Source organism: Lissotriton vulgaris, chromosome 7 (assembly GCF_964263255.1).
Source record: "Lissotriton vulgaris chromosome 7, aLisVul1.2, whole genome shotgun sequence".
NCBI classification, from domain to species: domain Eukaryota; kingdom Metazoa; phylum Chordata; class Amphibia; order Caudata; family Salamandridae; genus Lissotriton; species Lissotriton vulgaris.
Window position 1 is genome coordinate 589,574,703 of NC_141695.1, and position 26,625 is coordinate 589,601,327.

The following is a 26,625-nucleotide window of genomic DNA, read 5'->3' on the forward strand; positions in this document are numbered from 1 at the left end:
GACACCGCCCCTCTTCCCACTCTGTTGGTCCTTCCTAAGGATTTTATAACAAGTAGGGGTGGCTGAGGTGATAGTATGGTTGGAGGCTTCAGATAGCCAGGTCTCAGTGAGAAATAAAAGATCAGGCTGTTTGTCTAAAAGTAGACCATAAATGAGTGGTTCAGGCTTTTGCATAGAGCAACCATTTAAAAGGGTGGCCTTTAAGTCCTGTTTTCTTATTGTTTTTACACTTATTGTTGCATGGGGTTGCGAGTTTCCTAAGCTTGAGGAGAGACCAGTTGCACTTATTGCATTAAAAGTCTACCTCCAAGCCCGGATCAGCCGCTGTACACTAACATAATGTTTGCCGCCTAAGGCTAAGCAGTTTTTCCCTATTGTGATATAGTGGAAGAAACTCGCCGGAGGGGAACTGGACAGTATGGCCAGCACTGGACGCCTCCGGGCACAGATGGGCTTGTCTTTGGTGCGCCTTTGGCACGCCTGCGGCTCACCCGCTGTGCGCGTCCGTTTGCATAGAGAATACATAGGCTAATGCCTATAATGCAAACTGTATCGCTAACGCAGCTGAGGAAGTGGAAACTGGCTGGGCGGAAGTGAGGAGCCCAATAATAGCCCCAGCCCTCCGCACAATCGGCATATCAGCTGCGGCAGACCAGGACTGGAGGAAAAGTGAGATCCGAATCGGAGCAGCTAAGAAGGTGTCGGCAAGCAGAATCAAGTAAAGTGCAAGTACGCGTAGGTAGGATAAATTGTTAAAAAGCACAGAGTAATTCAGCCACACATACACAATTTAAAAAGTATTAAAAACCTAGTAGCAGGGCCGGAAACACTAAATCCTACTGCTGTCAGCTGCGGGCGTCCATTTGCATCAGGAATATATAGGCTAATGCCAATGATGCAAACTGGATCGCTAACGCAGCTGAGGAAGCGGAAATTGCGTGGGAAACAGGGGCTCAAATTGGATCAATTCAAAGCTGATCTGAACAGGGGGCCCCAAAATATATTTGGCTCAGGGCCCCTAAAATCCTTAAGATGTCAATGAGGATTTAGTCGGGTATAGTTAAAAGTGCTGGCAAGGACGTTCAACCTAGATATGTACCAATGGAGCCTATGTGGTCCAGTGTGGTGAAGCAAAAGTAAAAGGCAGCTCAAACCACGACTGCTTACTATCGAAGCAGAACGCTTATGGTCTAGAAGGAGAGCGTAATGTACATATTCAACACAGCACAGTACATCACTTGTAAAATATATGAGTAATATTTTATCCTAATGATATAGGAGAAGGGGAAAGAGGATTGGACGGATGAATTAGTCATTTTTATTGGAGTTCATGGACTATATGAGGAGCCCTCTGAGAGAGCTGCTCACCTGGCAGCCATCATGCCTCGATACCCTAGCTTGTTCATTTTAACCATTACATTGTCCTTGTCATAACATCCCAGCAATTATTCGAAAGTGAACTTTTTGAGATGAACTTCTCTGCACATGCTCCTATATTATTCGAAGTAGCAGAAACAGGGATGGTACTGCAAGGAAGCAACCAGAGCCAAACTTTGGAGGGGGTAACCCTTCAAACAGAAGGGTGCAGCCATCATCAAAGTCCCAGCTAAAATAACTTTGGGGCCTTCCTTCACTGCTCTGTTACAATGTGGGACATATAAGTAACTGTTTTTAAAATATGTGGCACATTTTACATTTCAAATGCCCTGGGTGAGTGGCACTGCTCTCAGAATAAAAGAATTTACCAGCGTTCACATAGGGGTTTGACTTCTTCTTGAGTAAATATAGATCAAGGAATGGCTAATATTCAATGCACAGAGTCTCAAAGACAGCCTGGTAAATACCAGACCCAAGACTACAACAACCACCAGCAACCCCAGTATGACACAGATCTGGGGGCTCCCACCTGTAACAGGACACTCTGGGTGCGGAGACTGCAGTCTATGCCATCTCACTGATAACACTAAGACACTTAATCTAGAGGAAGGCAAAATCTGGGAACAGAGATCCCATACTAACTGCAACAGCAGCATCGTTGTATACCTGATCACATGCACATGTGACAAATCCTACATAGGCATGACCACACGCAAGGTGAAGCAGCGCATAAGTGAACATCGAAGTACGATCCGATGCAAGAAAAATACAACAAGACTCACAGACCATTTCCTGACGGCACACCATACACCCAACGATATGAAATGGACAGTGATCGAGCAAATCCAACCGGGTCCCAATGCGCAAAATCGTCTCTTTGAAAAGGAGCAGCGATGGATTTATAGACTTTTGACCCACAAAACAGGATTGAACGACAACATCCCGTGGGCATCAATGTTCAAGTAACACACCTTTTTTCCTTGATCCCAAGAACCATGAACCAGGGACATTACCAGGCTCCTAGTGAGGGATCACATTTCCTCCATAGTTCCACCTCTGTACTAATGACACAGTTCTATAAATCCAACAGATTCGCAGACCCCATCCGTGGGTGGCAATATTTCTTCCCCGTCTTCATTTCCAACCCTGACCCCCCCACAATTGGAGCGATCTATGCTTCCTGCTTCAATTGGAATATTTTCCCAGGGCATAGTCTAATATCTTGAGTGGCATTATTCTGATGCACACCTTTCCCCTTTTCAACCAGCTGACACCCGGCTCTCCGAAAAACATATCCCAAGTCATGACTATTCAATAGCATTATTTTAATGCTCTTTATTATTAATTTCCAATACAGCCGAACCGTGTTTGCATCACAGCAAAACTCGGCACCTTCAGATCCCGCAGGATACGTCCTGAAACACTCACGCTCTAAGCGTATCAAATGAGACCACTACGCTGTATGCCGCTTCCCGGCCCCATTAGCTCCTGGCCTCGTTCCATCACCATGACAACGTCAACCACGTGATCACACCCGGAAGCTGATTTTTCCATTTCTACCGATCTCAGCGCAACCGGCATTACTAGCCGAGCAGCGGACGGTAGTAGTAGGTTAATGGCCACACGCCAGAGAACTGTAAGTAGATTTTAGCCTTCTTCACCAGAACCCCCCATACTGAGTCTGGGAGATTATCGCAAACTCATTCAGACAGCCACCGCGACCCTCGGCGGTTAGCGGACCCGTCTCTCACTACCAGTACATATTCTATATTACAGAATATGTTCTAATGCATGATGAGACTACCCCCTGCCCGCCGAAGCATTTGACAGCATACTACGAAGTAAGCCTTTACCCCCAAACAGTACTCGTGTGTCCCTTCAGTGTTACATGTTTGTTAGTACTTGTGCGTCATTTTATTTTACTAAACGGGCAATCCTGGCACCCCGAATTTCCTGACCACCACAGTTGGGTGTACAGAATAAGATATCGCCCCTCTGTTATATCAATAGAATGAGTGGATTGCGATAAAATATAATGCATGCGACAGAGCACGCACCTATTGATAAGTAGATCTGTCCTGGCACTACAATAAGCCCCCTACGGACACTTGACCATCACCTTTTGATCACCAGAAGCATTCCTAATTACGGTGGCATGAAGTATGAGAGCACAAAGACACAGCACGACGTAACAGGCTAGTAAGAATGATTACGTCTGACTTCTGTTTATTCTCTCTTCTCCACAGGTCTTTTGCTTTTTAATGACTATGCTCACCCATTTGAATCGAGCATCTCTACCATTGGCGTTTTTTTGCAAATAGGTACACGAGGACATAGGACAGGGTGTGCCTTTTAGGGGGGCCATACCGTCCATCTCCTTGTATTTTGTCCTGAGGAATACCTTATGGTAGAAATATGTTGACCAACACACCAATACACATATAGAGATACTTTGGCCGTAACTTACCTCTCAGTATCTCGCCCCTTTTTTCCTTTTAATATTGTCCAGTTGCTTGAAAATAAAATTCACATTTTTATAAGTTAAACCAGGACAATTTTTAACATTCTTTTTTGCACTTACATTCACAACCTGCTCCAATGTATTTCAGGTGTTGAAGCACACCCTGGTGATGCTAGGCCACCAGGGTGGACCCCGATGATGAAGCATGTCACCACTAGGTTGGTGAGTGAGGGGTTTCTTACAAAAGGATGAATCCCTTCCTTTTATCATCTAAAACACCCCATTAGGAAACCTTCAGTTTTACTTCTGGTGGTACTCCTCTTTTTGTTGAACTAAATCCTTGATCAGGGGGATAGGAGTATTCTCCGTTCACCTCAGGCGAACATTATCCCTCACTCTCCCCTTTGTTTTCAACTAATATTCAATGAAAACTGTGTCAGTACACATAGTAGGATAGTCAACTTTGGTTCTAAGCCATGTGTGTGCCCACCTGCATCATTTTGTACTTTTCCTAATTAATTTAACAATTTCTTGGGGAGACCAATGAGAATGATGTTACGAAATCCCGACAAAAGAACACATGTTGTTCTGTGCACAGTCTTCTAGAGAAATTGGAAGAAGGGCATATGGTCAGAATCACCTATAGATGGCATCTTAATTCCAAACCTCTTGAATGAGCACTGAAGGTAAAACAATGGAATCTGCCCAACAGAAAGGGGGGGGTTGGGAACAACTGGACGCACTAGACGGATTTCAGACCTTTGGCTGTTCAGACAAAGCCAGTTTAGAAGCTTCCAAACTTGGAATTGCTTCAGACAGGTGGCTACTTTTTGTTCAACCCACAACCATTGCAGTTTAGTGCACTATCAAAATGTTGCTTTTTAAAACAAATCTGTATTTAAATTGGCCCTGCAATATCAACTACCAACTTTTTGTCAAGGTTAGTAAATGTGGAGTTAATAATGCTAAATCTATGCTTTCCTATATATACTTACCATGACAATAATTTGGTAGCCTGTATTATGGAATTGATTCAAGCCATTATTATTGACCTCAATCTTTTAGATACACAACTTCTAATTTCATTAACTGAATATCATCTGTATACGTGTAACAGCTGTTTTAGTGACCATCCGGGATTTACTGGGATGAAAGAGTGTGTAACCTTAGGGGCAATTACCTATCTTATGGAATGGACTAGGACAAGAAGGGACCCAGTTTACCTTGATGGGTACATTTAAACTAAATGAAGTGAACCAGGTACAGCTTCAGCACAACACTTATGGATCGAGGAAAATGTTATGGTTGATATTGTCCAATGCAGTGGAGAGGTCTAAGAGTAGCAATGCACACCTTTGACCATTGGTCCTTGCAGTGGGTTTCCAATATCGATTCAGTGTAAGAGGTAATAACTCAGTAAGTACTGTTTTTTTGTAACCACTGTTTCTAGAGCTCTTTCTATCCATAGGAAGATGGAAATTGGTCTATAGTTCGAATATACCTCTGGATCAGTGCTTTGTTTAAAAAGTGGATCAATATAGGATAATGGGGTAACTAAGTTATGTGCAGAACCTGGGGATTTGTGCAATAAGGGAACAGCGATTCTGCCACTTAATTGCTTCAAGAGAGCATAAAGCCTATTTCAATGTGTGTCCCTCTGTTTTGATAGGACTCACATTTAATGAAAATATGTGTATCTGAATTACATCCAAATCAAGCTGAAAGCAAAAACTCATATGTTTCTTAGATATGATTTTATAGTAAATTCATGTGAATCATGTATTTTAAAAGGAATAAGTAAATGCACACACAGATAAACACTATACAATTACATTAAAAAGAATATGTGTGTGGCCTTCTAAGAAGTTCCACCCCGAAGTCTTATGACAGCACGACAGCTTGTTCACAATGGATGACCTTTATCCCGGATTTCAGACGGTACATTCAGAGGCCGGAGAGGATTCAAAGGCAAGTAATTAGCCTTGGTTCCTTGAGCGTAGCAGTTTTCTGGAGGTTGATGGCCCCGCTAAACAGATTGTGTATTAAAAGGATATTTGTTCCTTGAACCCGAGCGCCAGACGCCGGAGATACATAGGTACGCTTGTGCCTTGGACTAATCGCAACTACAGATTGTGAGAACTAACGTCGGATAAAGGTCATACTTTGTGAACAAGCTGTCATGCTGTCATAAGAATTCAGGGTGGAACTTCTTAGAAGGCCAAACACAGATTATTTTTTAGTCCTGAAGAAGACCCCCCTACAGACGAGTACATTTACGCAATATTTCCAGGGGTAGAAACGTCGAAGCTAAATATCAAGTGCAAATGATCACCCAAAATAATAGGGAATAACAAGATTTATTTCATTCTGGGCTGTACACACTTTGTCTGAATGTGTTTTTTGAATTTATGTTGATGTGTCATTTATATATGGTGTTGAGATAAGTATATTTATTGGTCTGTGTTCACTTAATGTCATTTCTTTTGAATGTATTTGTAAGGTGTTTATCTATGTGTTCATTTACTTATTCCTTTTGAATACATGATTCACATGAATTTACTATAAAATCATGTCTAAGAAACATATGAGTGTTTGCTTTCAGTTTGGGTTTTAGTTTAGATATATTTAAGATACACATATTTTCATTAAATGTGAGTCCTATCAAAACAAAGGGACACAAATTGAATATAAGGTGTTGCTCTCTGGAAGTTGTTTAGAAGTGGAAGCTCAAAGCCTTGTTTAGGATTTTTAGGAATGTCACCTATTGAGAGTGACAAATTGATGAGGTTTGTGATAGTAGAAACTAAAACTGGAAGGCCCCAAATGCCCACTTTGGCATTGTTTCTGTCAGTGATTGGACAGACGTCACAGAAGAAGGACAGGAGCTTGGTAGTTTCTGGCTGCAGTACCAGAGTGAACCAACTGAATGTTGACCATTATTTGATCACAGACCTGATTACATCTAAAGTTCCACCATAGTCCTGAAATTCAATAGACCCCACAGTTTACTAAGAGACATAAGCAAGTTGGTGGGGATAAAAGATGCTATGATGTATAGATCCTTTGACTTTCTCTTGTATCAGAGGAAATTCTGACAGAATGTACGGAGTTCCTACGGAGAAAATCCTATAGCCTTCGTAGCGGGCTATACCGGCTAATAAAGGTCCGCTCCCAAGTTAAAGGCCAGAGCCGAAGGCGAGGCACTTTAACAAGGGACCGGGACTTTAATAGCCAGTGTAGCCCTGCTACGAAGGGCTATAAGGCTCTTAGAACATTCTACCACTAGAGGGCAGAATGGTCTAACAAATAAAACAAAGGCCTCTCGAATCTCGAGGAGAATTAAATCCCCTCGAGCTCCAAGAGGCCTTTGTAAAACATTGGAATGTTGCTCTGCAGGCCTTTACCGGCCCGTAGAAGAAGGGAGCACTCCATTGTCTACAATGGAGCTCCCAAAATTCCAATGTTGTAATAAAGCTTATTGCAGTGTGTATTCTGGCTTTGGAGAAAGATTTAAGAGGTCCATGTTGAGTAGACTAGGAGATTTGCAAGAATGGAAACCAAGATCCTCTGCTCCAATATCAAATTATACATTTCATATGTCGAACTGTACACATAGTGTACAAGTAAAATAGATCTCTAAAACATTTCCCATTTTAATTACAATCCAGGAAAGCTTCTGTATTTTATGCAATCATTATTTTTTTAATACACTCTGTGCTCTACATATCATAGGTTTCATGAGTGTTATAAGAGGTGACATTCCATAAGATCACGTGCAAATTCCAGAAAGTTTCAAGAAATTCCCAACGAGTTCATTTCATAAACAATTTTGAAGAAGTAAATAATTAAGATGGCATCGCTAGAGGTATGACTAAAACAAAAAGCTGTGAAGACCCTGACAATTGAATGTTCACATGAGTCAAAAGACCTTCTCTCCTAGAATAATTGGTGTCTGCAAGTAATTTCTGGTGTATTTATATTTCAGTTTTTCATTCAGAATTTCTTTTTGGTCTTATCATCTACTACTCTACTTTCTTCAACCAGGTGAGCGCCTATGGGTTTATGACCGACAACTTCGAGGTGTATTCAGATCACTATTACGATAAAAAGAAAAAGCCTACGGTGTTATACCTGAACCATGACTTCCTGCTAGAAAGGGACTTGTGGAAGAAGCTCCACAACTTGGACATCCTCAAACTCTACCAGAGACCATAGAATCTTAAACCATACATTAACGGGCAGATGGAGAAATAACACCTACATCCACTTCAGGTGATCTGTAAAAGGGTTGTATGAGAGAACAAAGTATGCCTTAACAACGCATGCCTAAACAACACACTCAACCACGACCGTGTCTTTACCACGCATACCTTTACCATGCATGCCTTTACAACAGATTTTGTTGTGCATGCATGATTGGTAAAGGCATTAGGTTGGTAAAACTCACACCCTAGGCCCCCCGACCTGAGCTTTAAAACCTGGCCTCCAGTCCAGCAATCTACCCCTCTCGGGACCTAAAAACAACATTAGCCCTAAAACCCGGCCCCCAACCCAGCCCTACTTGTCAAGCTGCGTCCCTGTCCTTCCTGTCCCGATACTTCCTGTTCCTCTCCCCGCCCATCTGCTCTACAACTAGAGCGCTGACTGCCTTAACCATGCATATGTGTGGTTAAGGCAAGAGTTGTTCTGCTTGCGCTGTAACAGCAGGCGTGGTTTAGCCTGCGTTGTTAATGCTGTTTCCCATGTAAAAGCCATCATCGGTTGGGGGAGTGCAGAGGCCGCTCAGACAAAAAGGCAATGAAACTCCAGAATTGCTGCAACAGTTGAGATCAGTTTGGTAAAAAGCAGAGCAAAAAGTCAATAGTTTGTCAAAAGTACCTAAAATTACTTTTTTAGTTGGCAATATAAAACATCTGTTAGCAGATCAGGGAAGTACATCCCTTCACCCATTGTTGTGGAATAGTAGGGTAAGAACGGCCCCACACTTCTGGCAAGCAGACCGTGAAGGAGCACAGGATGGGTAGAGAATGTGTGATGAGCTTTTGGCTCATGAAAGACTAAGAGAAACATAGAGCTCATGAGGTGAATAAATAGGCTGTATACGTATGTTTCAGGGCACATATCCAGTTAGAGGCTCTTAGTATTGTGGCAGAGTTGGACACACTGTGGGGAACATGGTGTGCATGGATACACTGTGTAAGAGAATGGAGACACATAGTTAGAGAATGTTTAGAGCTTGTGAAATACAGACAGAATGTGTGAGGACCTGGGAGCACATGGACAGACTGGGGATGTTGGACCACAAGGATGGACAGTGATAGGAGCTTGCTGCACACAATCTCAGGAGCTTGTACTTCCATGGAGGAATATATTTCACTATTCATTATAGTTTCTCTTTGAGTGGAGAGAGGCTAGTGAAGGGGCAAACGTGGCTTCTCGCCTGATGCTAATGTGGAAAAGATTATAAGAATGTGTTTATTAAAGATAGTGCCTCAGGGCAAATAATTCTACATTTGTGTAGTCTCACTATATTAGCGTAGTATCAGGTACAGCTAGTGTAAATTGCTGAGCTCCTGACCCTGAGGACCAGAATTGGGCCCCGTTATGTATATCTACAGCAAAGGTCTACTGTTGCCTTCACTCCATCACCCACCTCACTGTCTATCCATATGCAAGTTCAAACAAGGGCTCATGTCAGCTGTTCCATCAAACTCGTTAACATTCTCCCTCTGTATGTTAAAAGCTGCCGTGGGGCACTACATCAAGAGGACAAAGAAATGAAGCTACTCCTGTATCTCTCCTCTTTGCCAGTTTGCTTTTTATTGGCTCGGCCTATGCTACCAAAGCATCCAGAACTCTTATTTTGCACCAGCTCTCATGAAATGAATACTGATGGAGCCTGATCATTGTGCACGCTTATTGGAGGGGGCTGGAATTTGGCTCCCTCCAACCCGATGGGTATGGCCAAAACAGCATACATAAAACCTATGATAGGATGATGTGCTACATGATCATGAAATTAAATTAAATTAAATACTAGCATTTGTAAAGTGCACAGCTACCTACGGAGAGGTGTCCCGGCGCTGGGGGCCATTGGGAAGATTAAGCAAGCTATTGCCCAGAGTCATTGAGAGAGAATGGGTTTGCGTTAAGAGAGCAGGAAGCAGTGGCACTTTGAGCAGTGTGATCTTGCTGTCGAGATGGTTGTGCGGTAGACACGCGGTGCAAAACCAGGAAAGGGGAACACAAACCCAAAGAAAAACACCCCCTGGGATGGTGTAGGGAGGCCTAAACCAAAAGGGAAGAAGAACAAATCCTGTGCACACGCAAATGTAGTTTGTGGTCCTAGTGTGAGGACCAGTAAAATTTCTTGGGAGAAATTAGATACTTCAAAGTTCAAAATGGCCAGATACAAAGGTTCGTGTGAGTGAAATTTTGTTTATAGGTAAAATATTGGTCAGTACAGAAAATAGTAGCCAGCCGACACGTGTTTCGTCACACCGTGAGGGAGATGTGACTCATCAGGGATGCAGGGCTACGGTGGAAGACGTGATCGCGGAGGCACGGAACGGGGAAGGGTCAGCCACATCCGTGTAGGAAGTGGATAGTGAAACGTCGGAGAGCTGCGTTGCAGACAGGCGTTGTAGGTAGGGACGGTTGCGTCCCGAGTAAAGGGAAGCCTGTGGCGGAAGAAGGAACGCACCCGATACGTGCGTCTAGTATGTTGAGCGAGGTCCGGATAATGGATCCATTATCTGCTATTTTAAGATCCCCCCCCCCCATCACTGGTACCGGACCCCTGACAGTCTACACCAAGCAGGCCTTCATGGCCACGCTGCTTGCTAGAGTTGTGCACCAACCTGTGGCCTCCCCCACTCCTATGGTCTCGTTCTAAGATGATCTCATTTTGGTCAGCGCTTTGAAGTAAGCTGTAAGACATTAATGAATCTCCCCTTTGGACAATAGTTAGCATTGCTATACTTCATTACTTTTCAGGCATCCTGAACGTTACACATCACTCAGACATTGGCACTCATCCACACTCGCATCCGTCGGTGAATGGTTCACCGAAAAGGTTTAGATGGTAGCCCTTAAGAAGGCACAAAATAGGTTGCAAGACCAAATGGTGAACTTTCAGCAAGTGTAGACATCCTTTTTGAGAGTTGACTGAGCTTAGGTACTGGTCAGAGCCAAATGGGCACCCTGTCTCGATAGTTAGTGGGGTTCAGGTTTCCTTACTATCACTCCCTGCTACATAGTCTATTCCCATCCTGCTATTTTACCTACCATGATAGTGATGAGACCCTTCCATCCCTACCTCATCAGGCATTCCAGTGGCAACATGTTCTCCTTATAGCCCACCGTCCCATTTTTTCTGCAGTGGTTTGAGATTGTCGGTGGGGATCAGTCCATGGGTTATGGAGCACACAAAGCTGGCAGCTCATGGCAGGATCTAGTGACCTTGTACCTAAACAAATGCACACATACCTGCACAGTGCATTATCATTGAGCTCACTGTGCCCTATGAGTGTATGCCCAGGACTGGCAAAGAAGCACCCCTGATCATATGCTTATTGCCAGACATTGCTAGTCGACCGCTCCCATGCCATATCCTTTCCAGTGTGGCTACTGGTCCCCATTTATCGAGCAAGGGGGTGTCCACAAAAACACACCAATATCTGAGATCCACAGTGCAGATATTTTGGGGTTTTGTTATGATCCTTAACGAAGCAATTTATGATATCAAGCTGTTGACAGCACTGAGCTGTCTAGTCAGGTATTAACATGTCTGTATTATTGTGAATATTAGCCTTTGCTTTCTATGCTGCGCCATAGTTTATACGAGTCTTGTTATTTACATAAAATGCTAATAAAAATGTTAATAAAAAACAATAAACTGTGTAATATGTATATGGCTACATTATTAATGCGTTATCCTTATATTATTTCAAGCAATCTGTACCTTAGTGAAAGCAGAAGCATGTATATTTAACGTGGCAAACTATACCCGACCGTATACCAATTGCATTGTATCATATTTCTTTTGATTTAGTGCTTAATACTCCTGGGAAGGTGTTGGTTTTTGGGCTGGTCTTGCGCTGTAAGGAAACTGAAACTTTTCCTCCATTTTCAAGGGGCGATATATTACGTTAATACGAGTTTGGTGTAATTATTATAGTGAGTTAATGAAAGTGGAGAAAGGAGGTAAGGAAATAGTGTGGAAGAGGTTAAATATAGTAAGATAATAAGGAGAGGTTAAACAGAATGAGACATGATTTAAGGGAGCGATAGGCCTAGATAGGTTAGATATGTTTTGGTGTTGCAGGAACGGTTACTCTGAATGTTTATGCTTTGTAAGGATAGGCATGTTAAGCAGTTGAGGTTGAGTAGAGAGGAAGGTGGCAGGCATGTGTGAAGGGGGTAAACACAGAGGCACTGAGCCATTCAGACGATGTAATGTAAGGAGAGCATCTTTCAAACAGGAAGGAAGGAGACAGGCTAATCTCTAGCAATAAATCAGGAGATTTTCATTCAGTTTTTTTTTTAATGTTCAAGTTGGATGTAACTTAAGGAACTAGAAAGAGTAGAGACAAAGGCTGAAAGTTGGCTACCTGTCGGAAGGTGTGATAGGTTCCTCCGTCTTACTTTACTCCACCTGGCCAGCAGTCAGCTCTCTTCCACATAGAAATTAAACTTCACTGAAACTATCAGACATTGTACTTGTTTTACAGGGTACAGAGTAGGTGATATGTTGAGATAGTGGGTTGTTAGGTGTATCTGTTGAGATTTTGAGAGGAGGACATTCCATGGGGTTTTCATTAACCCTACTGTCATGTATTTGAGCAAGATGCATGGGTGTTGAATTTCAAAGGGAATGTGATTCTCCCTGATATAACAAATTGTTTCTTAAGGGGTTTTGCTGAAGTAGTGATGTAGCGCTTACTTGATCTTAGAGGGTTCTGGACTGTATCTGTCTGTGGGCAGGAAATGAGAATGCGTGGGTTCTGTGTTGGATAGCACTGAGAACAACCAGGTCTTAGCCATCCTTATGAATACAAAGTGAGTCTCAGTGGCTCTGACCTTTGCAGGTAGGGAATTACAAAGTGTTGCCGCTTGTATGGAGAAAGTAGTGCTATCAAAAATTCTCTTCCTGTAAACAGGAAATGTTAATCGAGGTGCTGGTCTTGAATGTAAATTCCTGGATTGGGAATATTTTGGGATTTTTGCTTGGACGCATTTTGGTCTTTTGCCATTCTTAGCTCCGTGATTGATGAAAGTTAGCTATCGGTATCTGTAACAAGCATTGGGACTTTTTTGTTATTGCCTTCTGCACCACACACTTCCCTTTTGGACTAAACGGCTAATTGTGATATATTGTCATCTACCTGAAATGCTGTTTTTGGAATTGACATTTATCCAGTCTCCTGTACTTAAGGAGCCCCTAGGAGGCAGGCACGTGAATCTAGAGCCTTGCCAACACTTTGTCTGTCATCAGAACACACTAGGAGCAATTTAGAGCTACTGCGTGCAACGTTTTTGTACTTTTAAAAATCGCCGAATTTTACTTCTAAATTGTTGAATTTTCACACTGCTTGCACTCAGCACACCTTGCACCCACTTGGCACCATTTTCGCCTTGTTTTGACGATCCCAGCCGACTTTAGGGCTGAAGATCGAGGTGCAGAGCAAACAGATTCTACGGCGGCCATATTGGGTGAGGGGGCGAGAGCGGTGAGAGCGCTCCAGTCTCCTGTACTTAAGGAAACGGTCGTTCTCCGCGCTAGCGGTCGCGTTTGCGGACGCGCCTCCTCAGCGCCGGAGTCACGCCAGAGTCAGCCCGTCTGCGCCCGTCAGCGTTCCGGCAGCAGACGGGGCAGGACGGCTGGCTGGCATTTACCTTGGTAGGTGCCTTACTCTTCTCGGCTTGAGATATGTGTTTCTCTTACTCCTCAGAGACCCTCCTAAATATGCGTCCTCCGGTAGGTCGCTGCCACTCTGTCTTTCCTGGTTGCCGCGCCCGTAGGAAAGGTTGCACTGAGTGCGGTTGGCGCTTTCCTATACACAACAAGCCGATTTTGATCCATCAACCTATCACTACCACCTGCCTACTCCTTAACACACGTTCCCTAGGCTGTCATGCGCTAGATATTTGGAATTTGCTCGATAACTCTAATATATCCTGCCTCTTTCTCACAGAGACTTGGCTTAGTGATACCTCGGCCCCTGACTTAGTCAATGCCATCCCACCAAACTATTCCATTATCAGGAGGGACAGAACATCTGGGCGCGGGGGTGGTGTGGCTATCATAGTTAACAACCAGCTACACTGCACTACCTTCCCGATAGACAATATTCAGGACACCGAGGCGCTCGGCTTCACACTTCATTTGTCTCCCCACCAGGCATGTACCGGCATTCTCGTATATAGAACTCCCGGTCCCTTAGGTTCTTTCCTGGATGAATTACAGGTAGCACTTTCTGTCCCATGTCTTAAATCAGAACATTGTTTACTTTTAGGCGACCTAAACATACACATGGATGAGGCCACAAATCCTGACACAATGAAACTCATGGAGGTCACAACAGCATTAGGACTTACACCTTTCATTCATGATCCCACGCATAATAAGGGCCATACTCTGGACCAAGTTTTTTCCACCGTCCCTATTAATGTACTTGCTCCTCAGCCAGTATTATGGTCGGATCATTACTTAATCTCCTTTTTCCTATTAAGTACCCCTCCCCCTAGACCAAATCCCACTACCTGCTAAACGACTTTCCAGGCCTTTTCATCTGCTCTCTAATGAGATGCTACTACAGGCCATGTCATGTTCACCCTGCACCTTGTCAGGTAATGTGGAAATCGATCTAGCTCATTACACTGACTGGCTCACGACTATACTGGCGGATCTCGTGCCTGAGAAAGCCGCTAAACCCGGAAACAAACGTCCTTCTGCTCCTTGGTTCACATCTCAGCTTAGAGAAGCCCGTCAAAACTGCAAGAGAGCAGAAAGAGCCTGGAGGAAAGACTACAATCCTCTTGAGAAAGAAAAATTTAAAAACTTAACTAGATCTTACCACAAGATGATTTGGAGTGGAAAAAAATACTATCTTGAACGTCGGATAGACGAATCTGAAAACTCCTGTAAGGAACTCTTTAAAATTGTCAAGGATTTTACTTCTCCGTCCCGAGGCATCTCTGCTCAGTCTCATTCAGAACCTTGGCTGACTGAACTGGCACATTATTTTGTAGATAAAATAACATCTATTCAAGCCTCTCTTGCCATTTACTCAAAACAGCCTCAGGATGCTGCTCTTGGTGCCCTCTCCTCTTCACAACCCACCCTCTGGGAATTCCCGCAGCTGAGCCTTGCTGCCTCATTAGACCATCTGACAAGCTTGAAGTCGGGCTCTCCTCTAGATCCTTGCCCGGTCTCTTGCCTTAACAAAATAGCCCCTGTGCTAAATGGCCCCATCAACTCCATTCTTAATTCCTCTTTGTCTTCTGGCGTAGTCCCTCAGGCTTGGAAGAGTGCTCTCATCCTTCCACTCATAAAAAAACCAGCTTTGGATCCCATCATACATGCCAACTACAGGCCTATTTCTCTCCTCCCTGCTCTGGCAAAGGTGGCGGAAAGACATGTGCACAGATCTATCTCTGACTTCATCGAGAATAACAATCTGTTGCATCCCACTCAATCTTGGTTTCGTGCGAATTACAGCACAGAGACCGCGCTACTTGAAGTCACCACTGCCATCAGAGAGGTCTTGGATACTGGAGGAAAGGCCATGTTGGACCTGTCGGCGGCGTTCGACACCGTTCCCCATGATACCCTCCTAATTCGACTCTGGGATTGTGGTCTCCGGGGAACGGTGTGGAACTGGCTCAAATCATTTCTAGCTAGCCGTCGACAAACGATCTGGGCGCCACCTCACTCCGCAGCTATGGCAACTCTGGAAGTGGGGGTCCCTCAGGGGTCTATTCTTAGCCCCCTGCTCTTTAACATCTTTCTGGCCCCCCTTGCAGAGGTTGCGGAGTCGTTCGGCGCTCAGATCGTGTCTTACGCTGACGACACCCAGCTCTTGTTCACATACGACAAGAATGAGGTGTTTGATGGGATCCGTATCAGAGGCTGCCTAGAAGCAGTCTTTGATTGGTTCAAAAGACACGGCTTAAAATGCAACTCCGATAAATCGGAGCTGCTTTTTTTTGGATGTGTCTCTGAACCAAACTGGAAAAGTTGGTGGCCACAAGACCTGTTTCCACCAGTCAATGCAAGTACCAAGGCTAAAAATCTAGGTATTATTGTTGACAATGAGTTAACCTTTGGGCCTCAAATATCCTGTCTTTCGGGGAAATGTTTCGGGATCCTGCGGATGCTCAGGAAATTCCTCCCCTTGATTTCTATGAACCATCGAAGGGTCATTGTCCAAGCACTTGTCGGGTCGCGTTTGGACTATGCAAATGCCCTCTATCTAGGACTCCCTAAATATCTCGTGAGGAGACTTCAAGTAGTCCAAAATTCAGCTGCCAGGGCTATTTATGGACTCCCTAGACGAGCTAGTGCTTCAGACTTGTTTAAGGAATTGCACTGGCTTCCTATAGCCAAGAGGGCTCTTTTTAAAAGCCTGACGCTGACCTACAAGGCCCTTCATGACTCAGGCCCTAGGTACATTAGGAAGCGCCTTGCTCTTTACAAGCCGAGCAGAACTTTGCGATCTGCCTCCTTGTCTAAAATGGTTGTTCCATCCATCAAGCGAACCAGACAAGGGGGGCGCTCTTTTCATTACCTGGCCCCGCGCGCCTGGAATGAGCTTCCCATTTCTCTCAGACAGGCCCCTAGTCTGATGTCGTTCAGAAAGGCATTAAAAACCTGGCTGTTTACCAGTTAACTTCGCTGTTCCTTTTATTCTGCAGTTATGTTTCCTCTTCTCAAGGACCTCTTCGCTAAAGCGCCGGGACACTCCTACTGGAGTAGCCGTTGCGCTATAGAAGAACCCAAATAACATAACATAACATAACATCTCCTATTGCTACATTTTATAATGTTTATTTTTAATCCTTAATGTTATTAAGCACCAATATGATGTTTGTATGTTACGGTTTTATTTAACTGTATAATAAAAGAAATAAAGAGGGATGCAAAGTAGTTTGATAGAGAATCTTCTTACTGTTGGAGCCAGTGTAGAGCTTTCAGGATTGAAGACATTTGTGTTTGTATATTTACATTTAGCAGTAGTCTTGCGGCTGAGTTTTGGATTTTTTGTAGCTTTTGATAATTGGGGGTGGGTTATTGTGGTACAGGTCGTGGCTTAGTCAAGGTTCAGAGATTGGGTGATGTTGTTATTTGCACCTTTTGAGGAAACCCATGAAAACGAAAGATGCATCTTAGGTGTTGGGTTAGAGTTTGGCGTAGTATGGCGGAATAACCTATTTGGCAAACCGTTGGTCCGCCTGCCTTATTTTGAATCGGGCTGACTGTAAGCATTTGGTGGACAAGGCCTCCATTGTCTATGTTGACAGAATACTTCCTCCTATGACCAGACGGTGTAGGGGCCATCCTAGGAAGGACTTTATGCCATCTGCCCTATTTAGGTTCAAACTTTTCCTACACTGACAGGAATCACCAGTGTGCGTAGGTCCCTCAGTAAGATGAGCGTACCATCCTCCACCAACCCGACAGAGTAAACTCAGCCTGCAAAACTATAAATCAGGCCCTAAAATTTTTCATTGTGTAGTAGGTACATTGGAACAGCCTTTCCACATGAGTATTCATGGAACGTGTAGAGTCAAAGAACATTTAGAGATTTTTCACATTTGTGGCTATTATTGGATGGGTTGTTCCAGTTCATCTGACCAGGAGGATATAGGTTCATAGTCTTTCGAGTCTCTGAACGGTGGTGACAGTTTTTACATTTTTGGTGCATTAAGTTTGTGGTGAATCCATGTCATTGATTGTTCTACGTCTAAGAGGCAGGTTAATTTTAATGTTCCTTGGGGTTTTCCAGTTTGTGAATTATCTGTGTGTTGTCTGCATTGTTGGAGCAGGTGAGTTTGAAACGGTTGATAAGATTTAGTAGAGGTGAGGTGATAAAGCCTTGTTAAACTCCTGTTTTTATGCAGTATGGACATGAAAAGAAACTGGCATGATTGATTGCTCTGGTAGGAGGAAATCAAGTTGTGCCTTCTATACCAATAACTTTTTGTTTTAAGTCTAAAGAGTAATGTAATATGGCGAACTCTGTCAAAAGCTGCTTAAAGATTCAGTAGTGTGTTCCCTTTCCCTGGGTGGAATCAAGTTTGTTAGACTGAGAAGAGTTAGTATTCTTCTGTGAAATCTGAGAGCTGATCTCCGTAGCTTTGCTAAAGACAGACAAATTGGAGATTGGTGCATAGCTGTTGGGGTCTTAAGGGTCCACTTTGTTGTTCTTAAGTAGTGAGCATATGTATGCCTTCTTTAATATCTCTAAGAAAGTTCCTTTGATTTCTTAGGGAAAGTTCCTGTTTTATTGATAAGGAATTATTGATAATATTTCTGACTGAGATAGTTGACTATGTAATTCGAAGGATCTTTTTTAAAATAAGTGGAGGGCAGGAATCTGAAGGGCAGCTGGTTGGGCTGCTGGCTTTAAGTAGAACTTCAAATTTCGAGGTTGTAATTTCCTAGAAGGCTAATGTAGATGTTGTGATTGCTATTTGCTGCAGAGAAGCAGAATAGTTGTTTTCCTTGGCTGCTAAATAGGAATCCAGTGTGTCTGCTATTTTTAGTTGATGCATTGTTAGTTTATTGCAAATGTCATGGGAAAGTGGGATGGGGTTTTGAGAGCTTTCTGGATTGCGAAATTCCAAATTGTACATAATTCCTTGCCTGTGCAATTGGAATTGTAGACTCTGCCCGAGTAGTGGATTTGTTAACATTCTTTATGCATAACTTGTACATTCTGTTGAGTCTTTACAGAGAGTCTTGCTGGTTCTAGGACTTGAGATACCAGCATCGAATTGTTGATAGTTGTCCTTTAGTTTGTTTCAGTTCCTTCATCCAAGGGGCCTTCTTTTTACTTGTGTCTTGTTTTGAAGTTGTGTGGGGATTAATATGTCAAAGGCTGAGGAAATCCATTCAGATTATCCACTGAGTTAATTGTTTAAAATTGAGTATATTTTTTATGTGTGATTCCAAAGCCTGCATGTTTAGTTTGATCCAGTAGCTACATTTTATAGCAGGTAGGTGGGCTGTAGTTCATATTATATTTGAGATCTTGAAGGAGAAGTTCATGATATTATGATCTGTCCATTGGAAAGGTGAGATTTGCTGAATAGTGGTTAATTCTGTACTGGGGAGAATTACATCCAATATATGCAGATGGGCCTAGAGACGATCTGTTGTTAGTTATGTGCATGTAGACCTGATATGATAGCATTGGGTTGAGGCAAATTTGATGTATAGAACCTGATGCTTTGGTCACAAATTATAGATACAATGGACAGTTGGATAGACCTGAGCTTGTGTCAAAGAAAGCATCAATAAAAGCTATATTGTTGGGTGGAGGTCTGTAGGGCAAGAAGAAGTGGCAGGTGACAGCGGGTCTGGGTTAACATCTAGCAAGTAGGGCTTCACAAGCTTGCATAGTTACCTCTTCCAACTTGATGACTGTTATGGTGTACTTAATACAATGGCTAGTCCGTCTCATTTTTATCCTTTATGGTTATGTGTAATTGCTTGATAACCATATAGGATAGGTTCATTGGGCCATGACTCTTTTCACCCAACCAAATTTCCGTGAAGAGTAGTATGTCTGGTTCTGTACCTGTCAGTAGGACAAATATGTTGTACTTATTTTTGCTCATTGAACATGCATTCACAAGCAAACAATTCAGATATGAACGTTTTCTGTTGTGAAAGGGACGAGATGTGTCTGGGTTATTGTTAGTATTATGCCTTATATTTTGGCATATGGTTTCATTCCATTATAAACCAAAGGATAAATACATTTTATGCCTTAAATATACTGTCCAATGGAGTTGATAAATTAAAAGAAAAATCATTTCAGTGGATATTTAAGAATAGGGCAATAGGACAAAAAGTGGTTGTTTTATTGTATTTGTCTCTCATAAATTGTCTGTTTTTAGCAATTGATTATTTTTTATAATGTCATTCAAGGTTGTTTGTAAAATGTAATATATTGTCTCTCTGTTTGATTTGTGTAAATGTTTTCTACTTATGTATATAATTTTGATTTGTCTTTTTGTGAAATAAATATTGAAAGACATTTTTTTCATTCTTCCATGTGTTGAAATTGTGAAAATTCAACTAAAGAAAGAAAGTGAGGAGGTATAAATAAATGTACCAGGATAAACACAAGCTGCAAGTGTCTGTTCTAAAAGCATAAATCACTTAAGCTTTTCAGCATTTAGAGATATAGGCTTACCCTTATTTGTATAAGTATTAACGGCCCTGCCTATTCTCTATCCCGTGGGCCTAACTCCCCTTTGGTTTGTGAACTTATATTTTTTGTGGACATCTAGTTACCATTGGTTGAGATTTCTTCTTTGTGTGTATTGGAAGGTCAGAGTAGAAAGTGCTGCTGAAGAGATTGGGCTGGGCTTGTGGTATTCATCGCCTTTGCTTTCCTGCTCGAATAGGTTTATTAGAGCTTTGATGGGGTCTTTCTGGGGGGTGCATATGAGCCAGATTTTGCTAGTAAGTATGCAAGGGAACCGAGGGGTACCTGCTCTAGTGCATTGCATATCCCTCTGTGCCCTTATGCATACCCCTCGGTGCTCTGACATAAGTATGTAAGGGCACCGAGGGTTATTTACTCCAGGGCAGTGCATACCCCTCAGTGCCCTTATATAAGTACGTAAGGGCACTAAGAGGTATCCACTACAGTGCTTTCCCCTCAGTGCCCTTACATGCGTATGTAAGGACAACGAGGGGTATGCACTGCCCTTCAGAGGTTTAAACAGATATGCAAGAGGGAACAGTCCCTCTATTTGCAAATCACGTTTTTTAAACATAGTGGGACTTTTCCTTCTACCAGTCCTGTTTAAAAAACAACTACAGTGCTGGTAAATTCTGCCGGCGGAGTGGTAGAATTTTTATTAGTGATTCTGAGTAAGGCGGAATTACTGAAATACTCCAATTCCGCCAATGGAATCACAAATGTCACCCACCACTAGGTTGGATGTGAGTATGGTATATGTCTGTTTAAAATGTAATGCGATGTTGAGATGTTTTGTAACGCTGTGTAGAGGTTATGAGACTGGAACAGGAAGTGGTGTTTCTGCCCGGAGGGGTTGAGTTCCTTACCTTGTAGGTGGAGGAGGTAGACCTGGTTCCTTGCTGTGGATGGGTTTTTTGTGCAGACTTTTTGGCCCTAGACCCTATTCAGGACCAAACTAACAGCACCCTTAACCGGACACCCTTTACAAACACAATGGGTGCTTTATTCCCTCTGTTTAAATAACCCTAGTAATCAGATGAGGTTTGGCCAATGACAACCCCAGCCCTAGGAATCAAAAGAAGCCCAAGCCCTATCACCTCAGAGCAAATAGAACACTAATTCTAAAGAGCAGGTCACCTTAATCTAAAGGGGCTGTGGAAGAGAATGAGGAAGGCCTGTTCAGGTGACTGTGGGCCCGTTCACTTAGCCTGCAATTTATGTGCTAAGGGGTAAGGGTGCTGCTGCTTAGCTCACAATCTTATTGATTGTAGACTGATCCACCTCAAACAAACTTTTCAGTTCTTGATCAACACTGTATGTTAGGCCCAATTCGAACTAATTAGAAAATGCACTTTAAATACTCCCACCACAGAAAGGAGCGCTAAGCAGACTCCCAGACAGAGTTCTTCTTTGCCTCGGCGTATGTGATGTGAAGAACGGTGGTAGTGCAGTTTTGTGACAAGGTCAGATTGGCTATATTTTTCGAAATTTGACACTAATCCCGCCCACATATTTATAGGATTTTTACATCGGTGAATATGGAAGTTGAAGTTGGCATCCGATTTACTGAAATATATAGCATGAATCCCCCTGAAGAAGTTCCCATACGTGAAAGAAACACTTTGGCTGTGCTTGCTGCAATCTTTGAAGTCTTTTTTAGACAAGCAAAATAAAAGATATGGAACAAGTCAAAATTTGATTTAGACCTTGTATGATTATTGGATTGTGTGGCACCAATATTTGTGCTTTCGTTAGACTCCCAAACACAATTTAACACAAACAAAGCACATTTTGAGGCTACTACACACTAAAGGTAGATTTTGGATTTAGATGTTTTGATTTTCTTGGAAGGAAGTTGGAGGTGGGAGTTTTTTGTTGTTGTCACTTTGGTACAGTTTTTAAAAATGGAGGAATTAAGTGGGTAAACACACACACACACACACACACACACACACACACGCACACACAAACAGTAGATTTCAATGTTGTTAGAAATGGGCTGAAGTATGAACCCAGGCCAAGCAGGAACCACCATTCTAGTCAGGGCATACTAGATACACAATAAGATAATTTGTGCTTACCCTCTGGTAGCTTGGCATTGAGCAGGTTCGCTTATCTACAAAGGCAATATGTAAACAATTTGTGCAACACACACACACAGTAACACAAGGAAAACACCACAAAAAGACTCCACACAGGTTCAGCAAAAATAGAGAATATGTATTCCAAAAAAATAACATCATAACAACAAAATCCAACCAGTAGACGCTGACATATGAATTTGTAAAGATTAGATCATAAATAGTGCTTAGACGTCACTAGCAGTCAAAAGGTTACTTGATGTCACGAGGGGCTGGTATGAATCAGGCTGACCACAATAGAGGGCAGGCCGGCTACAGGACCCACAAAGGGCCCACTGGGAGAGTTTTTTGACTGGAGCAAAGCGTTGATGCGGAGGGCTCGATGCATGGATCTGTTCCACACAGTCTGGTCGCTGCGTTGTCATTGAGTTTCCCTGAGGTGAAGGCAAAGCATCATCATCAAGCCACGCAGAGTGTCGTAGTCAAGCCGCACAGGGGGTGTGGAACCGCTGTCTTAGGGCAGTCTCTGCTCTGCATCGGTGTCAAAGGGCGATGCAGCAGAATTTATCACACAGTCAATGTTATGCGTCCATTTTGTATGAAAACAACTGCCAAACCTACTTCTGAGGCCCAGAGCTTGGAGGGAGCACCTCAGGCAAGGGTTGGACTCACAGAAGGCAGAGTCCAGCAGTGCCAGCAGAATTTTATGAAGTCTTTTTTGTACCTGAGACTTCAGAAAACAGGAGGTAATCCATCTAGCCCTTGGAGATCACTTGGGGGGAAGGTAAAGTACTTCTAACAGAGTCAGGGAGCAGCAGGCAGCAGGGCAACAAGAAGAACAGCAATCTTTCCAGAACAGCAGTCCAGTTGAGTCCTTAAGCAGCACAGCAGTCCTTCTGACAGAGGTTTAGTTTAAGATCCAGGAGTGTCTGATTTTAGGGGTTCAGAGACTCAGTACTTGCACTCAAAAGCCCCTTTGGTGAAGGGGGTGATGAAGTGCACATGGATCCCTTTCAACCCAGTCATGTCTGCCAGGCTCACCCTGATGGGTTTATCAGCGCTTTGGGTGAGGACAGGATACTACCTATTGAAGTGTGTCAGCCCCTCTCATTCCTTCTTTTCCCAGGAAGACCCATCAGAATAAAGATGATTGCTCAGAATGCAGGTGAGCCTGGTGTGTTTGAAGCGGTCTAGAGGGAATGCACTAATTGTAACTGTCACCCAACCCAGACATGTATTGAAAAAGGCTGTTAGGGACACTGAGCAGTAAGTACAGCAAAATTGCCACTTTTTAAAAGTGGTATTCCTAAAAAAAAGTTATGATAAATACAGATTCAACAGTAAGGAGGATTTAAAATTGCCATTCCAAACATAACAAACATGATGAATCTACTCCTCTCTGATCAATAATTACAGCTTAAAAGTATATTAATGAATTCCCAATGCTGGCTATTGAGAAAGGTAGGCCTGGCAGTAGTGAAAAATGAGATAGGCAGTTTGTTACTGCCAGGACATGCAAAATATAACAGGTCTGGCAAATGTGAAACTACACAACAACAACACCTGCTCTTACCACCTTTATACTGGTCTTGCTCTCAGAGATGCTCAAGTACATAGTAGCTAGAGGGCAGCACACGGAGATGTTAACTTGGGGTTCCCATTCCCAAAGTATAAAAGTGAAGGCTCTAATCAAAATTAATGTTGCACAGATCAAGCCCTGAATTCACACACACTTGATACAATTAAACATTATTTGATTTGATGACACACTACTTGACTATCTTAATGTTAGGTTTTCACTCTTCTGTGTGCTGCCTCTTTCATCATAAAACATTTCATGATTTGTTACATGATCAGCTGCAGCACCTGCCCCTATTAAAATCAACCACAATGTTGCCTCTACTTGAGGACTTATACATAAATAACTTGATTCTTGTGGAAAATTAAGCCTAGATTTAGAAACATAGAAGCATCCATTTGAGGGGCAGAGGATCTAAGGTATGCCATTCCAATGGGACACTGTCAGTTAGATTGAGAGATGACTGCCAGACCAGCGATCTTCTCTGTTCCTTGAAAGGAACCACCATCAAGGCAGTTGCCTTCAAGTTGCAGAAGGTTTAGTGGACAGCTACCATTGCTTTTGATGGCTTATCAAACTTTTCCCATTTTTTATTTTTCAGAAAAAGTTCCCAAATTATTTCTAAAAAACCTAAAACTAATGAACACCACACTCTGGGATTTTATAAATGTTTTTTCTGTCCCTCAGGATCTGGCTATTCCTGTGGTGGCAGACAGAGAGTTGGAGTTACTCCACCAGGCCCCTCTTCATTGGGTCCTCGAAGTAATCTTTCCACCTATCGAGCCAATAGATGCTCACTCAACAGAAAGATTATGTCCAGACATCCCTAGATTAGGTGGGAGGACCGAGAGCTTCGAGGACATGGTACTCACAACAGATCACCATGTTCTCCAAAATCGAAATCAGCCCCTTAGTTTCACAATATCCCTAATTTCTCAATAGAGGTTCAAAGGAAAATACATTTTGCTTAACAGTTTTTGGTGATTTAGAGTTGAGTGGTAACGGGATAGCCACACATTTCATATCCTCCACCATAGCAATACTATGGGCTCCATTAGGATGTCAGGTGGTGCTGGCGAGGCGGAAAAACGCCTTTTTCCGCCCGCGAGCAGCGGAACTCATGTCCACCATATTAGTATAGCAGAACATAGGTCATTCCCATCCGCCGCGGAGCGACACTCACCGCCATCAAAGTGCGCCCGCCACCGTGGTGGTGGGAGCCATTGGAGATTGACCGCGTGCGGAATGACGTCTGCCCCGCTCCACAAATTAGGATGGCCCAAACAGGCAGACGCACCGCAGCGGAGACACCGCCCAACTAGACACGGCGGAAACTCGGTAGCGGAGCGCCATATTACAGAGCCTGTCGTCACCACCCGGTCATGAATGCCATAGACCCAGCCCCACATATGCATCCGTTCATGTACCTGCTTCTGCACTACCATCAACTGGGCCGCCGCGGACGACGCCGCCGGTACGCAAACACACAAATACAACACATGGGCAGACACAGGGTCCACGTCCACCACAGACACCCTGCAGGGATCACAACACATCCACAAGGGCACCTCTACATCACCCACCTGCCAACAAGTCCCCCCTCTGCATCCGGGACACACATCAACCGCGAACTAGCAGCAACGTCCCGCTCCCGGTCACGTCACCGCAGCGGTCAACACATGCGCACAATGCAGAAGGCAGGGCCACTACAAGACATGGGCAGGGCACAGAGACCACAGGGACACATCACCCCCAACCACACATCAACACACCAGCAAGTCCCAGGCCAGGTGCCCATCCTGTGCACCCCCATGCACACCAACAAGCACAGCAACAAGCAAGCACAATACACACCCGACACCAAACAACAGACAACCAGGGATACAGCCACTGCATGAGTGGCAGACAAGGAACACACAACACCAGTGCCACACACACACAAGGCTGACAATACTTCCCAGCACATACACACACCCTGGGTGTATCCACAAACAGAAAACACACACAGGGTAGCCTGAACAGATGCCTGACCAAAACTACACACAAACACCATTGGAACACCCCCGCCCCCCAACAGAAGCAGACATACCATACCAGCCAAACTGTGGAAGGGCAATGTGAGTATAAACACTACATGAGTGCACACCATCATCACTCACAAACTAAACACACACACAACATAACCTAAATCACACACAATTGCACCTGCAGAGAACTACACTGCCACATCAAACAAACCACACATGCACATGAAAGCACAAATCAGCAAACACCACAGGACATCAGGGGATGCACATCAGGCAATGCCAAGCCAACATACCCACAGCACTGTATGTACAACAAGTAGTGTGTGCACAACAAGCACAACAGCTACAAACAGACATGAGTGACATAACCTCAACACAAACACCACAAATCAGCACAGCACAAAAGCAACAGCACACCCAGGAAGTGAAGCTACACCACAGCCAACACACAGACATGCAACACAACAACAACAGGATGTACCATCTGGGATACAAGAGCACAACCAGCTACACCATAGCACTGGGCAGCACACACAGCTCAAGTGCACAAGGGCAATCCACACTGATGAATAGCAAAAGAACATCACACATAATCCAATGTGGCAATGTCCAGAGTGGCAAACAAACACAACACGGTAGAGGGGGACCTGGGGGAGAT

The 26,625-nt window shown here is 43.5% G+C and overlaps 1 protein-coding gene across 1 annotated transcript in view; it reads left to right on the forward strand.

The window, feature by feature from the left end:
• Positions 1-12,179, forward strand: part of ST6GALNAC1 (ST6 N-acetylgalactosaminide alpha-2,6-sialyltransferase 1) — a 419,114-nt gene extending 406,935 nt beyond the window's left edge. Inside the window, exon 9 of the mRNA XM_086930683.1 lies at positions 7,883-12,179. Coding sequence (XP_086786809.1) covers positions 7,883-8,053 — 171 coding nt within the window. The 3' untranslated portion in view covers positions 8,054-12,179. The remainder of the gene's footprint in view (positions 1-7,882) is intronic.
• Positions 12,180-26,625: the final 14,446 nt, after the last annotated feature.